Source organism: Podospora anserina, chromosome 1, assembly GCF_000226545.1.
Source record: "Podospora anserina S mat+ genomic DNA chromosome 1, supercontig 4".
Classification (NCBI taxonomy): Eukaryota; Fungi; Ascomycota; class Sordariomycetes; order Sordariales; family Podosporaceae; genus Podospora; species Podospora anserina.
Genome location: NW_001914853.1, coordinates 28,402 through 44,617, shown reverse-complemented (window position 1 = coordinate 44,617; position 16,216 = coordinate 28,402). Strand labels below are relative to the sequence as shown.

Below are 16,216 nucleotides of genomic sequence, written 5' to 3'. Positions count from 1 at the left end.
CAACATGGACGAACCAACTTGGAATTGTGGCGGCGGCACTTCGCGACATCCAGTCGTCCCGGGAATCGAGGACTCATCCCGTCATCAGCCCTTTCAACCCTCCCCTCACTATGATCGGCAGTTTCGGGCTCGTTGTTATCTCGCCCAATGAGCTCGATGATTGACAGACTGGATGATGGTTGGGTGGCACGAAATACGTCAAAAAACGTTTCAAAACCTTTTCGGGATCTTTGTTTCCCCATCTCCACAACGCACATCCCTTTGCGGATATCATCAAGTAATTGCGAAGTTACTTCAGGTTATTCGGCGACCATCCCATCTTTTTTCATGACCCTTTGCGTCAGACACATAATCCCGCCAGACTGGGCGCAGAGATCAATGCAACAATCAGGGGTCAACGCCCATGACGATGAGGCTCTCCAGCCTACCTATCTTCAACCGCCCAAGCAACCTGCCAAAAGCCTCCTCGCCTTACACAGCAGGTCGCACCAGGTTTCTCTCTAACCGCCTCTTGGGCTTTCAGTGACAAATATTTTACGAATTCCCAACCAGGAGGCTGGGCTCACGCCAGTGCAACAAGCTGAATACCTACCCACCACAGGCACTACCTTAGCCTACCCGCTCTGCGCGAGTCTGTGTGTCCCGCCCACCGGGCATCAAGCGCGGGGGGAAGTAGATATGTCGATGCATATGCACACACACAGACAGCCGGGCCTTCATCCCCTCTCTTGAAAAGACCAGACGAATTCCAGCCCTGTCAACGCGGGGACACCGTGTGTAGATAACACTAATGCTTTCCCGCATAATTTGAAATACTCATGAGACGCAGGCGCAAAGTGTAAACACACACACAGGGTCCCCTACTATTCAACCTGCCCCTTTTGGATTGACGACCCGCCTCCTTTTAATTCATGACTAACAAAACACAAAACACCACATGGCAACGCCTTGGTGGCTTTTGTCGGCGACGGCCGTATCGTATTGCCTCAAATCACCCTCGGATTCCCTTGCCGCATGTGTGTGTGTGGGTGTGTGTGTAAACCCCGGAGAGAGCCAACGCAATGACGCATCGAGATCACATTATATCATAGACAACAGACACAAACCATCTTCTGAAACAAAATGCGGGCGGATGATCCGCAGATCAACGCTTGTGCCCGAGGCGTAGGGAAAATCCTCCCCGCGTTTTTGACATAAACAAATCTTTTATGGTTTGTTGGCTTCAAACTCCTATGTACAAGAGGGGTCACTGGGGTCAATGACATATGCACCCTGCAAACATCAAACACTAGACACTACAGCTACTGCCTTGTTGGAACGGAGGCCAAAAAGTTAGATCCTCTTGTTGGATGAAAAAAAAGATGATATTTTTGGCCGTTGTTTTGTGTATTGTTGGTGGTGGTGGTGGTGGAGGTGGTGGTACTCAGCAGCAAGGCTGGCGGCAACGTATGCATGCATCTCTGTGTTGTCAAAAAATCCCATCACTTATTCCCTCTGCAGCCTCGCCTCCCCGTCAGCCCCGAGCTATCATAATCCTCAGCAACCTAACACCGTCATCATCCCATCGCTGAGAACAACTAGCCCCCATCATCCTCCTCCTCCCAAGGGTCTGGATCCAATCGGATCCATTACAGCCATCATCACCAGCAATCCGGAAACCCGACACTTGGTAAAAGTGATCAAATTCCCGGTTCCAACAACCACTATTGTTGATTTTGTCACCGGCAACCTCGGATGAGCAAACCCGATCCTAGGCAATACCCAAAGCTAAGGTGAGACCAGACAAAAACACCGGCTGTAACCAACCTGTCTTTGTCTGTTTTGACTCTGATAACTATATCAGTTGTCAAGTACCCTACCCAGCCCCGGAGTATTTCCCCGATATCTTCAACACCCCCTGTCAATGTGGCTTGTGTGCGACAACAACCGGCTCATATAAAAAATTTCGCCGTCTTTCAGAGACAAAAAAAATTGAATATATGATCTCTCCGACAGACTGGTTTGACTCTCGGCCGCGGGAAAGCGCGGGAGGCTCCCAGAGTCAAAATGTGGAGATAACGTCCGGGTTTGAAGCCAGGGATGGCGGAGACAAAACCCCCATCATCAAAAGTCCCCGAGACCATCACCGTGTGCCCGGAAGTCGATCCCGCTCGGCCGTACTGCTTCGTGATCTTGACTGATATTATGATCGAAAACTGACATCCCCCATCTCTCCCATCAAACAGCTGAAAAGGCAAGGGGGGGCGAGTAACAGCTGTCGGAGATTTTCGGCGTAATAGTGACAAGACAACAACCGCCCTCTTTTCAATGTTGCACGAGTAAGTCCCAAACCATCGGATCAATCATCGTCGTACAAAAACAAGGCGCGCGTGTCTCTTTTTTTGTACGCGCGTGACTGGGGGTTGCTATGGTCAGCCGACAATGACAATAACAAACCCCCAACCCAACTTGCGGCCTGGAGGGATTCGTAAAGTTGGAAGGCTGGGTAAGTCGGCGGTGAGATTATGCTGCTCGCGGCCGAGTTTTCTCCATCATCCCTTCGTAAACACCCCCCATCATCTCACCTGACACAGAGCGCGCACCTCTTCACAAAATACCATCACTCTCCCCCTTGAACCTCTTGACGCGCTTCTGCTCCCAATCGTCGAGATCCTTCGCTGCCAATCTCTGCACAACAACCAACACATGTCAGCCCCACAAACAATATGTCTCTTTGCAGCGTGACAAAAGAAAACTCACGTAGTACTCCTCCTTCATGTCCACCTTCCTCCTCTGCTGCCCGATACCCAGCTCTTCATCCCGCGTCATGGTCCTGACCTTGCGGTCGTGGCGCTCGTACCGGATCGCGGTGGCGGGCGTGAGGACGAAGGAGCCGCCAATGATGACTGTCAAAAAGGGGAGGCCGAAGAGGAGGAAGGGGCGCTTGGCCATCAGGGCGCGGTAGCGGGCGCCGAAGGTGTTGGATTCGGCGGAGCCGCGGAACTTTTTGGAGCCGAAGGACATTTTGAGTGGTACTTTTGCCGGGAATGATTCGGGCAGTGATTCCGTAGGGGTTGTGAAATTGACAGTTCCAGAGGTCTGGGCTGGTAACTCGAGGTATTCGGAGGTGCAAACCGTATCGGTAGGTCGTTGAAGAAATTGAAGCTCGGAAGCTGCTCCGTCATTGTTGTATGATGGGATGAAGTTTTGGTGGGGTGGATGATTAAGCAGGCTATGGCATGATATATGGAGGGTTAGGGTTCCCCTGAGTTGATGGTGGACGATGTAAACAAAGGGCCCATGCTGCCTAGCAACACCGAAAAAAGTGATACAATCCCTCGGATAGTGTTTAGAACCGGTACTGATATGCTTCCTTTCAGATTTCTAACATGTTATTACAAGTTAACATATTGCTACAAAACCAGAAAGTCGAAACTACAGTCGCTAGGTTTGAGGCTCAACATGCCTGAATCAGAGTGGAGGACATTGAAGCACAGCAAATCCAAGAAACTAATCTGTCCGTCATTTAACAATTCAAGAGTTGTCCTGTATTGCTTGGTCAATCATCCGGCCAGTCTTCTTTTTCTGGCATCATAGTTCGACTATTCATTCGGCTGTCTAGATACAACTGCCTACTCCTCCAAAAGAGGTAGGCCGAATATTGAGATATATGAACTGAGCTATTGTATAAAAAAGTGTAACCGATTGGGGAATTTGGCCTGATGTATACTATGGCTCAGAGTGATGAATTCACCTCATCCGTTTCCGCAGAGGGGATGGCATCAGAAACTTGAAGCAGCATACTTGGAACCGAGCTGTTTCCACGGACTTTGCGCACTAATAGTAAGTAGTCTTCTGATAATAGTGAGAGGTCAAAAAAGTATTACAATTTGTCACGAACCGACAATCATATGCAGCTAGCGCCACTGCCCTTCTATGGAAGGTTGTCTTATGCCAACTGAGAGCGGCATCTTTCGACATGCCTCCTCGTACTGTTTCAGACTCCATACACTGCAACTTCGAGACCTTGCTATAACCACCTCACCCAGGCACGAGGAATCGCAACTGCAATCCTTCAACCAACTTTTTTCCATAGAGCTCTGTATAACCCTTCACCACTGAACAAATAATGACAGCCATTCATGGGCAGGGAAACACATCAGGTAGTCCTAGCTAGCCCACACTAACCGTAGCCTAGAGCCTGCCTCTGATTCGATTGATAACTACAGATCACTAACACTGTAAGATCCCACAGGAAAGACAATCAATGACCCAAACCTACACCACGACAAGGCCACTTCCATATTCATAACCATGTGTTCCATCATCCGTCATTTCCACCCCTTTGTCCAGCACCTGATAATAATCTCCACGCCTGTCTCGGATATTACATCCCCTACTACCACGTTGACAATCAGTAGTGATACATACCCCTTGATGACATAGACAGCCACGCATGGGCCGAAGAATAAAACATACTCTCAACTCTAGATAGACCGTGACAGACTCGTATGATCCTACCTCCATATCAGCTTCTCGAACCTATATCCATCATAAGCTGGTAACTAAACCTACCACAAACCAGCACCGCAACAAAAACATACCAGTCCCATTTCAAACCCTACACACCAGGTAACTAGAACCATTTGCAGCAGCAGTTAGATTGTTGAATCCATAGCATGATGGGCAGCAAGCACATCGACACGAAATCTGCAAGGTACCTAATTGGTCCACCAAGACTGACAGAAAACCTGCAAATACAACCTGGCCCCTTTGCTTATGCCCTCCCCCCCCCCCCCTCCCCTCCCTTCCTTCCCCTAAACACACCCATCCACCTAGACCCAAGATCTAAAGGCACGCTTCTTGAGCCGCAGTGTGTGTTAGAATACATAGACCTCCCTCGCCAAACAAGCGCTCTAGATGACGAGGACTCATCTTGTGAGAGCCTCCACTTGGATCTACTAGTGACTATGGACGCAAGCAACAAAGGCGTTTCCCCTAGGCCAGTATGCAAGGCAGAACGAGCCATAGGGATGGTGCAGGCATGGATGGTGAGATGCTCCCCACATGAGCGGCCATGATCCATACATTCTACCCAAAAGTCCTCAAGCTAAAGAAGTTGGTTGGCATGGCGTACATGAGAGAGAACCATCACCAAACACAAACAATGTCTGGATGTATCCTGGGGTATTATCGCAATGGAAAGCAACCTCACCACGTCCACCAACGCTAAAGAACAGCAAGAGTAACTGGCCCAAAACCGCATGGATTTTAACAAGGTAAAATTCTATCCTCCGCAATGATGTTGACCACAGCGGTGGCAGCCCTTCTTCCCCAAGCAGCGCGTCTTAGGCTATCTACAATGCTAGAGTACACGGAAAAAAGGAACGGTGGATGATCGTCGTAGTGATGATGGCAGCAGCACTAAGCTCATGATGCCGCTTAAAGGACGGAAAGATCGCCGAATTTCTCCTACAAACCCCAGCGTGGTTAGCATCATCCTCCCACATACCCCCAATCCTCCCAACTCAAAACATACCTTGTACCCAGGCACAGACCAGCGGCCCTTGCTGACCAACTTGGCAGTCTTCTCATCAATGCTCGGCTCAGCAGCAGCAACCTCATCAACAGTAAGCTCCTCAAACGGCCTGGCGCTCTCAATGTTGGCCAGCGTCTTCTCCAGGTCCTTCAGCTCCAAGTCGACCTTCTGCTTGGTCGCCTCGGCATTCTTGACGGCCTCGGCCTCGAACACATCGATCGCCTTGAGCTGGCGGGAGACGTCATAGGTGGCGGGCTTGAAGGCCGTGAAGCGCTTCTCGATCTCGTCGACGACGGCCTGGTTCTTGAGGACGGAGCGGTAGTGGGCAAAGTCGACGGTGGTGGGGAGCTCGGAAAGCTGCTGGACCTTGCGGCGGACGTCGTCGTTGCGCTTCTTGAAGGCCTGGAGGCCGGCGACCGTCTGGCCGCGAAGGCCGAGCGAGGTGGTGATCTTGGCCCAGTCGACCTTGAGAGCTGCGCTGCGCTAGAAGAGGCGAAGAGAGAAACACAAAATTAGCTCAGCTCTGGTGCTTCGGAGGTGCTAGGTTCCCTGCTGCTTTTGCCTCCGGGAGCTCCTCCCAGCAGAGGACAATGATACAACACGGCAACGGGTTCAATTGACAGAAGGAAACCTACTGCGGCCATTTTTGCGGTGGTTCTGAGATGGTCTGGAGGGGTGGAATTGCGTCGCTGTCGTTGCGTTGAGTCTGCCGAATCCAAGCAACGTTTGCCGGGCGCGGAATCTCCAATCACGTGATTGCTCCACGGAATCAACGGGCAGGGCTTGTTGGCTAGCTCCGGGATCTCGCGAGCTGGCCAAGCTTGGATGGCGGGATAGAATCTTGAATGTGAACTCACTGAATGTGAGAAAACAATGCATTGACTGAGTTGGTTACATTATATTAGAGTTTTTAGGAGATGAAGCAGGTACAACAACTCAGATTCGATTACTTTCGCATTCCCAATGCGTGGGCAGACACATGTTACTGTGTAGAGCTTTTTCAAGAACTGATGGCGGGGCACATATGACATCTCTAAACCAAGTCATAAAAAGGAGGTACATTTTGGCCAACGAGAAGGCTTATGCCAGAACAGACAGCCTCAACCCTTTAGGGACGGCTGATCTTTATATTTGTTTTGCTTAACGGACGACGCAACTCTCAACCCTAGACACTCAATGCCATGATCGAGTTGACTATGTCGTTGTCGTTCTCTTTCAGCGCCTTGATGGCCTTCTTTCTGGAGACGTTGGCCTGGGTCATGACAAGCTCGATGTCCTTGTCCTCAATGCCCTCGGCGTCGACCTCCTCGCCGTCATCCTCCTCCTCCTCCTTGGCGGCGTGGGAGTGGCCCTCGTGGGAGTGGTCGTGGCCGGCGTGGTCGTGCTCAGCGGACTGGCTGGCGAGCTGCTGGGCAGCGGCGGCCTGAGCGCTGGCGTTGAGGTCTTCAATCTTGGCCTCACCGAACACACTGTGAAGCGGGGTCAGCATTCCAAGCATCGCAAACCCAACGACAAGCTGCATCGACTCCTCTACTCACATGTAGGTGTTGCTGTTGGGGGACTTGTAAACCTCGGGGTTGTTGATCACGAAGAGAATCTATACCTCCCACACCCTGGTCAGCCCACGTTCGTTTTCCCATATAACCCCGCACTTCAATTCCACGCCCAACTCAAACAGCATTCCCAATCCACAGAGGACCGTCCTTCCCTTCCCAACGTAAAACTCACGTTCTTGGGGCGGCGGAGAGTCACACGGGTGATACCGGGGACGCGGGTGAGGTGCAGCTTCTCGATGGCCTTGCGAGCCTTCTTCTCGTTGCGCGAGTGGACCATGGTGGTCGAGCCGGCGGGGAGGCTGGCATCGCCGGCCTCAACATCGGAGTCGTCGCTGGAGTCATCGAGCTCCTCGACTTGGGTCTTCTTGGTCTCCTCCTCGGGGAGTTCCTCGACACGGGGGTTGGCCATCTTGACTGCTAGTTGGTGGGTTGGACCTTGTCAGTTCTCCTCTCCTGGCTTCGCAAACTAACGCACACACAAACCACCCCCGGGAAACAAGTCAAGCTGGAGCTTGAAGTGCGACCTTGGACGGTCTGTCCCGTTTAAAGGGGTCGTGAAAAGACATTGGGAATCGCTTCCCGCGCTGCACTCACATTGATATCGAAACTGACGTTAACACCTGATATGCGGGGGTAGGAAGACTCTCGTCGTGGTGCGAAGAAAAGTTTCGGCTCCAATTTTCAGGTAGGGCTTGGAGCACCCGCAAGCTGCCACAAAAGACGCTAGTCCCAATTAGGTAATCTGGGGATTTCCAGATTCACTCCAACTGCCTTCTCAACTACGGAGCTCGATTGCTCTCTTATCGCGATAGCGGATCAGGAGCTGTTATCAAGGCTTCCCTTTCGTCATGAACACATGGATGTGGAATTGAGAATTATATACAGTATTGTAGCTCAAACGTCGCAAAGAATAAGAACAGAAGACGGCAGAGTGATTTTGGCAAGTGCATTGTCCTCATGTATTCTTGGGGTATTCATTTTAACGGACAGAGCTCACTGTCACCAACCTAATCCCGTAGTTTCGGCACTCGACAGTTTGCCCTCGATGGTTTGCTTGTGAGGTGGATGTCATTTTTGGCTTTAATTCGCACTTTCCATGACGCCGGCCACAATCGTTGTTGAGTGTGACATAAGAGGCCTTCCGAAATAGACGCAGTGAATAACTCAGCAAATCCGTGTTGTGCTGAACCCTTATGCTGACCCTCCCAGAAATCCCATCTTTTCCTCCCCCAGAGAACCATGCCGAACCAAACGCTTCCCATCTACCAAGACGCCCATTCCCAACGCTTAAGCCGAGGACTTGATCTTGGCGAGAGCCTTGCGCTCCTCGAACCTTCTCTGCTTCTTCAACCGCATAACCTTGAAGCGGTCAAAGTCGGTAAGGGCCTGGCGCTTCTCCTGCTTCTCCTGCTTCTTGGCCCAGTTGGTGGCAGCCCACTTGGCGTCAACGCCGGCAGCCTCCCAGGCCTTCTTGACGGTACCTGTCCGGGCACCGCGGGGGAGCTTATCGATGACGATGGGGGTCAGGAGGGTGTTGGCGAAAGAGACCTCGCCGCGGGGGGTGACGAGCTTCTCGTTGGAGGAGGGGCCGTCGACCAAAGCCTGAAGTCCACTGTTTTAGTTCTCTCTGTCCAATTTCACGATCACTTCATCGTAGATATCGCCATTCGGTGCTCGGCGTCCACTCGGTGGGTTGGGTTCAAACATACGCGCTTGTGGTCGATGATCTCGACGATAGCAGCGAGGCTGCCGCTCTCAAGCTTGAGAACACGGCCAACCTCTACGCGGCGCCACGCTGTCGCTCCGATGTTGAGTTCCGCCATTTTGGTCGACTGTCTGGTGATGCTGTCGTGTTAGTAAGGTCGGTCCAGCAGGGTGCTTGGAGAAGTGCGAAAAGCGAAAATGAAGAGGAAAAGGCAGGAGGGTCGTGGGCAATTACAGTGGGCAGGGAAATGGGGTCGCGCGTACCTTTGATGCTGTGTCCGGGGCCGTCAAAGATTCGAAGTCGCTACCATGCACCGATATCGAGACCAAATTTTGTGTGCGTTGGTAATTGGCAGGGCTCGTGGAAATTTTGCGGAATGAGTTGGTGCCGGTTCCGACCACTCATGTGCTGGCGCTTGAGCCACAGGGCGGGGCAATTTGGGGCTAGGTGGCCGTGGCAATTGTGGCTTGTCGGCACTAGGCCCCACTCCGTTTTTGACGACACCTCTTGCCAGTCCGGGCCAACCAACTCATTCTCGGGACCGCAACTTGGTTCAATTCTCCAATCTTTCGGCCTTATAATCTCGACCCAATCGGTTTCCCCCCAGAGAATGGCTATTACGAGCGATTCAACAGCCTAGGCTTGAGCAGGCAAGACTCATGAGGCGAACATCCAGTTGGCAAGAATGAGCTTGGCGATGCCAAGCCATTCGGTCTTAGACGTGGACGGTGATACAACCCATCCATTTTTCTTGTCCCATCTCAAGTTCTCCGATCTCCAACGAGCAAACCATGGTTTGCTCATTCTCGTGTCTGTAGCGAGCGACAATCACCTCACCCATCATGCCATTGGCGTGCTGTTGTCTTCCGCGGAACAAGCCCGCTTACACCTGTCTCCAGAGGTGTGGTAGGTTCCCAGCTTCGGGTGTAATGGACCGAGAGAGGAGGTCCGTATCCCGGGCTGTCCTCCTCTTCGGCGTCCGATTTCACAACCACCGAAGGCTGTCCTGCGGCATGCAAGCCGCAGTGATTGTCAACACTCCCCGACCTATTCCCGGTATCTGGTCAAGTCACTTGACCCGTCGTAGTGGTTAAGCTACCAGTCTCTTTGGAGTTAGGAGTTGGAAGGAGTAGGATGGACTTGAAAGTTCCAGTCCCAAAGAGATGGCATATGCATGCGATCTGCAGTGTCATAACTCGCTATCTTGACCACTGCATCGGGTCATCCCTGTCGGCATCTCAGTCCCAATCCCCATGAGCTTGTTTCCATACTTTCGACCTACACCTAACCGCTGTTTCCAGATTGTTTGCGAGATTTTCAGCATGTTTCCTGTTCTTCAACGCCACGGATGATGACAAAATGATAAGACCCGGGGAGGGCAAGTGCGACGCTGAGTCCTGTGCAATTGGGCAGGTCTGGTCTGGAGATCCCCATGAGGCACATATCACGGGGTTGGGGGGGTGCCCACCACGGCGGAAGAAGAAAGCTTATTTCTCTCTCCCGCTGACGTGAAGGGCTTTGAAAAGGCTTGTTTAATGTGTCTTGTCACATTTGTTAAGCCTCTCAGACTCTCGTGCAGCAACCCTCTTCAACTAAGTTTCGAACATGCCCATCTACCTGGCGTAACATTCCTCTTCCGCCTATATAAGTCCCGGGTCCCTTACCTCTTCTAACATTCCGATTATCGTCAGACGAACTACGAAATCATCAACCATCTTTCTGGACCCACAGCTTTCCTGCAGCCGTTGAGCTCCACTCGCATCAAAGCCTGGAACCCTGGTCATCAGCAAAATTCCATCTCCACCTGCCGAGCTACGGACTTACAATAAGTTACGACACTACCTAAATCAGCATGGCCCAACCAATGGGCTTGACGCTCGATGATATTGTCTTCGACGAAGCCACGCCGGAGCAGCAGCGCATTGCTCTTGAACTAAGAGCTGAAGCCTGCCCTAATCCTCACGAATTCATCGAGCGCGAGCGTCACCTCACACAACATGAGCTTACTCGCTCTGACTGTCGACAGTGGGTCCTCTATCTCAAGGGATACCCAAGACAGATCATCGCGAGCTGTGAAGCTATACGCCAAAAGATCCTCGTCTCCGATGGAACTGCTAGGGAGTCATATGGTTACACCATCCGACACGTCTTCACAACACCGGTTTGGCGTCGATTAGGCATGGCTGCGTATCTGCTCCGCTATGTGAAGGAGCGGATGGACGAAGACAGTGAATGCAGCGTGTTCTTCAGCGACAGCGGAAGGGAATACTATACCGGTCTTGGATGGTTGGCATACCAAGGAAAGCAAGCTAACCTCATCCTGCTTTCCCTGCCGCAATCGCCCCCCCTCACGCCTATCGACTCACCACCACAGACCCCAGGAGAGGGACCACGGCCCCGAGCCCCATCGTTCTCATATCGGCCTACAGGGCGCGCTGATGCTGTCACGGTAGACCTTCTTCGGCTCGAGGATCTCCCTTTGCTTTGCAAGCAAGACAACTACCAGCTCAGCGCTCACTTCAGAGACATGCCGTCTGACAAGAAGACGCATGTAGCCTTTGCCCCAACCTATGCCCGTCTAGAATGGCAGCTTGCCCGCGGTGAATTTGACGCGGTGAAAATGACGGGGAAGACGATCACTTACAAGGGCGCCAAGACGGGCAACTCGAGGAGCTGGTTATACTGGGCGCATGATATCCCAGCCAAGAAACTTCGGATTCTGAGAATTGTGCATGGGGTGGAGTGCCAGACTAAGGCTCAGAAAGTCGCCGATACGCAGGTTCTCCTTGAAGCAGCCCTGGCCGAGGCAAAAGAATGGGGGCTACCCAGAGTCGTGCTTTGGAACCCAGATGAGGACGTGATTACGGGGTGCAAAGCAGTTGGGAACAGGAACACGGCGAGCGTAAAGGTTGTTTTTGATCAGCAAATGGGTGGTTGTGTACCGAGCTTGCGGTGGAAGCCCTCGGAGCCGGGTGTGCCAGTACGAGTGATTGAGTGGGAGGACAATTACGGATATTGCTTGCCTTGAGGTTTGCGTGATATGGCGTTGGTTGGCGTTTGCTATCAGTTGTTGAGATGGCTTGTGCGGATAATGAGATACCTAAGAATGAACTCCTGTGACACAGGTGAGAAACGGGAGATAGCTTGGTGCTTACCAATCAAACTAAGGCTGGAAACGTTAATTCCACATGGTCTCCTCCGCTGTGATGCTGTGGAACTTTGCGAGTTGTGAGGGGGTTGGGTCAAGGCTGGTGACATGTGAAAAGACTGGGTGATCCAGGTCTGCGTTGTTTCGTATCGTGTCCGTGATCGAGGAATCCGTTGATGGTCCAGTCATTCTACATATATTTCCCTCGATTGAGGTAGATCGATGCCATCTGCAGAGCTGTGACTGATCGAGAGTCGTTGATGTTGCACCACCAGATGAAGAGGAGACCCAAAAGGGCGGGGGGCTTGCCGAGAGTGTGGGGCGGGCCAAGCCTGTCAAAACAAGAGACACACCCCAGGGGTGTAAGGAGTCCTCCCGAATTTGAACGGGGTCCAGGCTCGGGAGTTGCAGTCTCCCATTTGCGAGCGGCGGCAACAAATTGACCTATTTCCTCCTAACCAAACTCCTAGATACAGGGGAAGTGTGCAATGATTGACCGACGATAGCTTTATTTTGTGTGCCGAGCGACGAATACCCCGATCTTCCTGAGCCGATGAACACGACAGGATTTCTTTGTTAAGCGTCGTCGTCTTCCAAGATGCGTCCCCTCCAGCCGCTGAACACAACGAATGCGGGCGCCCGAGACCAACAGACGTTTTTGTCGCCGTCCGATTACGACGCCGATGCGATTTCGATCCGCAGCGATCAGGACACGGATAGTGAGGATGACGAGAGGCAGATGCGAGCGAGGAACAGTCGCGAGTTGAGGGCGCACGACAGGCTGGTGCTGATGGAGGAGGAGGAGCTTGGCCAGTTGGTGACTGAGACACGGAGGAAGAAGGAGAGGGAGAGGAGGGGTTCTGGGTTGCCGTTGCCGATACCGAATCCGTTGACGTTGTTTTCGAGGAGGCTGAGCGATGCTTCGAGATCGAGGTCGGCGAGTCCGTCATTTCACTCGGCTGAGTCGGTTGACGGGAATGATGTGGGGGAGAGGAGGTCGAGGAGAAAAGCGAGGAGGAAGGCGAAGAAGGACCGGTTGCTGACTGAGGCGCAACATGGTGAGGATGGGGAGTTGATGTATGAAATGGAAGAGGGGGGGGTGAAGAGTGGGAGCGATACTGGGGAAAGCAGTGATCGGGATGACAGCGATGAGGTGGACAGGAAGAATCTCTTGCACATGGGTGCTGTGAAAGCGAAGAGAAGGAGGAACTGTTGTCGCTGGGGCCTACTTTATGCACTCATAATTGTTGGCTTTGGGATTCTGGTTTTGGTGGCTTGGAAGTTGTCAATTGAGAAGAAGGCAACGGCACAAACCGCAGCGAAACTTGTCAGCAACGGCACGGCTCTGTTCGCTCCTACGACCATTATCATCAGTTTAGACGGATTTCGCGCCGATTTTGTTGACAGGGGCTTGACACCGAGGCTCAATGCCTTTGTCAAAGAGGGTGTATCACCACGCTATATGCTGCCGTCTTTTCCCAGCGTCACCTTTCCTAATCATTACACCTTGGTCACTGGGCTGTACCCCGAGGCTCATGGGGTGGTTGGAAACTCCTTCTGGGATCCCGAGCTCAAAGAGGAATTCTACTACACTGATCCTAAAAGAAGCCTGGATCCAAAATGGTGGAAGGGTGAGCCGTTCTGGGTGACAGCTCAGAAGCAAGGCCTCAAGACTGCGATACATATGTGGCCTGGGAGCGAAGCTCACATTCTCAACACGAACCCTACCTACATGGACAAGTACAACGGAAAGGAGAAGCTGTCCAAGAAAGTCGACCGGGTTCTTGAGTTCCTGGATATGCCGGATGATGAGCGCCCGCAGGTGATCGCGGCATACATTCCTAATGTTGATGCGGTTGGGCACACATTTGGTCCCAACAGTACCGAAATTCAGCTTACAATTGGCAAGGTCGACAAGATGCTAGACCGCATCTTTAAGGGGCTGGAGGAACGACGCTTGACAAATATTGTCAATGTCATTGTCGTTTCTGACCATGGCATGGCAACCACCGATATAACACGCGTTGTGCAGTTGGAGGATCTTGTCGATGTCAGCAAGATCGAACACACCGACGGATGGCCGCTGGTTGGTTTGAGACCGAAGAATCCCAATGATCTTCAGGAGATTCACGCACAGTTGGTTGAGAGGACCAAGGCGAACCCGAATCTCGACGTGTACCTCAGGGATATGGACATGCCTGAAAGATGGCATTTCTCCCGGAATGACCGCATTGCTCCTTTATGGATCGTGCCCAAGACTGGGTGGGCGCTTGTGAAGATGGAGGAGATGAATCTGAAAGAAGCACAAGCGAAAGGTACTGTCTATGCGCCACGCGGCCTACACGGGTACGATAACGAACACCCTCTAATGAGGGCGTTGTTTGTCGCTCGGGGCCCTGCTTTCCCTCACCAGCCAAATAGTGAGGTTGAGGTTTTTCGTGAGTAGCATGGATTTTTTTCGCTTTCTTGAATCTTGAACTAACCACTTGGCAGAAAACATCAATGTCTATAACATGCTCTGTGATTCAGTTGGGATCACCCCTGCGCCAAACAACGGCACCCTTAGGCTTCCTCTGAAGCCGATTGGTCTGCACAGTGATCACGAATTTGATTCGCCTGCTGAGTCGAGCACCCAAACGCCTGTGTTCTCAAGCTCAACATCGGCGAAGCCTGTCATGGTCAACCCAGTCACAGCCAGTGCTCCTTTGGTTGCTCCAACAGCAACAGTGACAAAGACGGTTGAGAAGACTATCGAGGTCGACAAGCCGACAGCGCAGCCCTCTTCGGATCCCTCAGGCGATGACGAGGGCGATGATGGCAAGTCCCCTCTGGATAAAGTAGATGACTCGGTCAAAGGGTTTTGGGACTGGTTTTCTGGAAAGGTCTCGCATTGGTGGGACAAAGTCTCCAACGGCAGTGATGGCGAGAGTGAGGAGCCTCCCGAAAACCCCAACGAGTAATCACAGGTGTGGCTTGGGGGGAAAGGTTGTATAATGGTGTCTTTTGACACGTGCTTGCATAGAGGCTCATTGCATCAGGCCGGTCGTTTTGGGTATTTTTGAAGGAGTTACCAGGAGTTGGAAATTAAATTGCCTTGGCCTCATAGCTGTACTAAGGTTGCTCTGAAGAGCAGCTAGGTTTGGCCGTATATTTCGTGTCGTTTAGTAATACCTAGTAGTTGACAAGTTAACGTCTACCAGTAATCCGATTCGGTCTGAACTCGAATGCCTCATGGGAGGCTGAGTGAAGCGTGTTCAGCTTTTTCTTTCTTTTTGTTGCCGGTAGCGTGTTTGCTGTGTAACGTGCCAACACATGGCCCATTTACTAATAGTTGCGTTTTCTCCCTCCATGTTATCTCCCTCCATGTTTTCTCGAGGTTCTCCATTCCTGATATTAATGGCAGGTAACTTTGGAAGGAACTATCTCCTTGCTATATCAGATGGACGTTTGAAGACGTCAAAGTCGCACGAGCTCCAAGCCAAGAGATTTTGTTTCGACAAGACTTCAGCTGAATCCCTGCAGGTGTGCCTGCTGGGTCTCCACTTTTGTTTTGCGGCAGTGGAGCGGACTCCACTGAAAGACGGGGGTGTTGTGGGGGCTAATCAAGGATTGCCCCACTATCTGCCTGGTTGATTAGAGCGCGCCCCGGTGTTGTTGCAACATGGGAATTCGAGAAACTCAGCGCTGGGCCCGACAAATCCAGTGCCGAGCCTCTCAGTCGTCACCAAGCATGCATGCAACATTGCAGAAAGAGCAGTAATAATCGCGAGGTCCAGGTATCCTATCCTATCCATCCTCTGCGCGCTGCTGAGCTCAGAGAGGTAAGCCTGACCTTTTCAAGTTTCCAGCTCTCAACAGCCCCCCAAAAGGCGACCAATTCTCCAGCTAGTTTTTGTCGCACAATCCCAAATCCCATTGACCGTCAATCAATCTTTTCCTCCCTTCCGCATCCCGTCTTCCGCATCAACGCCAGTGCCTGCCTGCCCAACTGACTAAAACCAGCAAAGGCGCGCCAAGTTGAAGTTGCAGTAAGAAAAAGACGATCACTGCCCCTTCTCCTGCAAGAAGGTACCGGCCAACTTTGACCGACCATTCAGGGCTACCTTTTTTTTGCCTGCCCGCCTTTGCCTGCTTTTGCCCGCGCGCCAGCCAGCACTTGGTTGGCTTTGGAAGCTGCAAGCCCCGAAAGCCTCGTCTTCCATCTAGTCCCTTCTCCTCTCGCCCAACTTGCTTCGCCTGGGGGACTGACCGACCGTCGAAAACAGTCACAGGCTACCGTGCCACTACAG

At 52.1% G+C, this 16,216-nt stretch overlaps 6 protein-coding genes across 6 annotated transcripts; 2 read left to right on the top strand and 4 right to left on the bottom strand.

Annotated features, from left to right (window-relative positions):
* Nucleotides 1–2,586: 2,586 nt before the first annotated feature.
* PODANS_1_14380 (uncharacterized protein) lies at nt 2,587–3,003 on the bottom strand (the record flags this gene model as incomplete). Its single annotated transcript, XM_001906835.1, has 2 exons — nt 2,587–2,667; nt 2,740–3,003. 2 exons carry the CDS (start codon nt 3,001–3,003, stop codon nt 2,587–2,589), a joined length of 345 nt encoding a protein of 114 aa, XP_001906870.1.
* A 2,418-nt stretch (nt 3,004–5,421) lies between these two features.
* On the bottom strand, nt 5,422–6,162 carry PODANS_1_14370 (uncharacterized protein; the record flags this gene model as incomplete). The annotated part of the gene is made up of 3 exons (XM_001906834.1): nt 5,422–5,451; nt 5,519–6,001; nt 6,154–6,162. The coding sequence occupies 3 exons, from the start codon at nt 6,160–6,162 to the stop codon at nt 5,422–5,424; spliced, it is 522 nt and encodes a 173-aa protein (XP_001906869.1).
* Nucleotides 6,163–6,683: 521 nt separating this feature from the next.
* PODANS_1_14360 (uncharacterized protein) lies at nt 6,684–7,483 on the bottom strand (the record flags this gene model as incomplete). Its single annotated transcript, XM_001906833.1, has 3 exons — nt 6,684–6,987; nt 7,057–7,115; nt 7,247–7,483. The coding sequence occupies 3 exons, from the start codon at nt 7,481–7,483 to the stop codon at nt 6,684–6,686; spliced, it is 600 nt and encodes a 199-aa protein (XP_001906868.1).
* An 878-nt stretch (nt 7,484–8,361) lies between these two features.
* On the bottom strand, nt 8,362–8,897 carry PODANS_1_14350 (uncharacterized protein; the record flags this gene model as incomplete). Its single annotated transcript, XM_001906832.1, has 2 exons — nt 8,362–8,676; nt 8,784–8,897. 2 exons carry the CDS (start codon nt 8,895–8,897, stop codon nt 8,362–8,364), a joined length of 429 nt encoding a protein of 142 aa, XP_001906867.1.
* A 1,734-nt stretch (nt 8,898–10,631) lies between these two features.
* Nucleotides 10,632–11,807, top strand: PODANS_1_14340 (uncharacterized protein; the record flags this gene model as incomplete). The annotated part of the gene is made up of 1 exon (XM_001906831.1): nt 10,632–11,807. The coding sequence occupies one exon, from the start codon at nt 10,632–10,634 to the stop codon at nt 11,805–11,807; it is 1,176 nt and encodes a 391-aa protein (XP_001906866.1).
* Nucleotides 11,808–12,525: 718 nt separating this feature from the next.
* PODANS_1_14330 (uncharacterized protein) lies at nt 12,526–14,887 on the top strand (the record flags this gene model as incomplete). Its single annotated transcript, XM_001906830.1, has 2 exons — nt 12,526–14,365; nt 14,421–14,887. The coding sequence occupies 2 exons, from the start codon at nt 12,526–12,528 to the stop codon at nt 14,885–14,887; spliced, it is 2,307 nt and encodes a 768-aa protein (XP_001906865.1).
* Between the last annotated feature and the right edge of the window lie 1,329 nt (nt 14,888–16,216).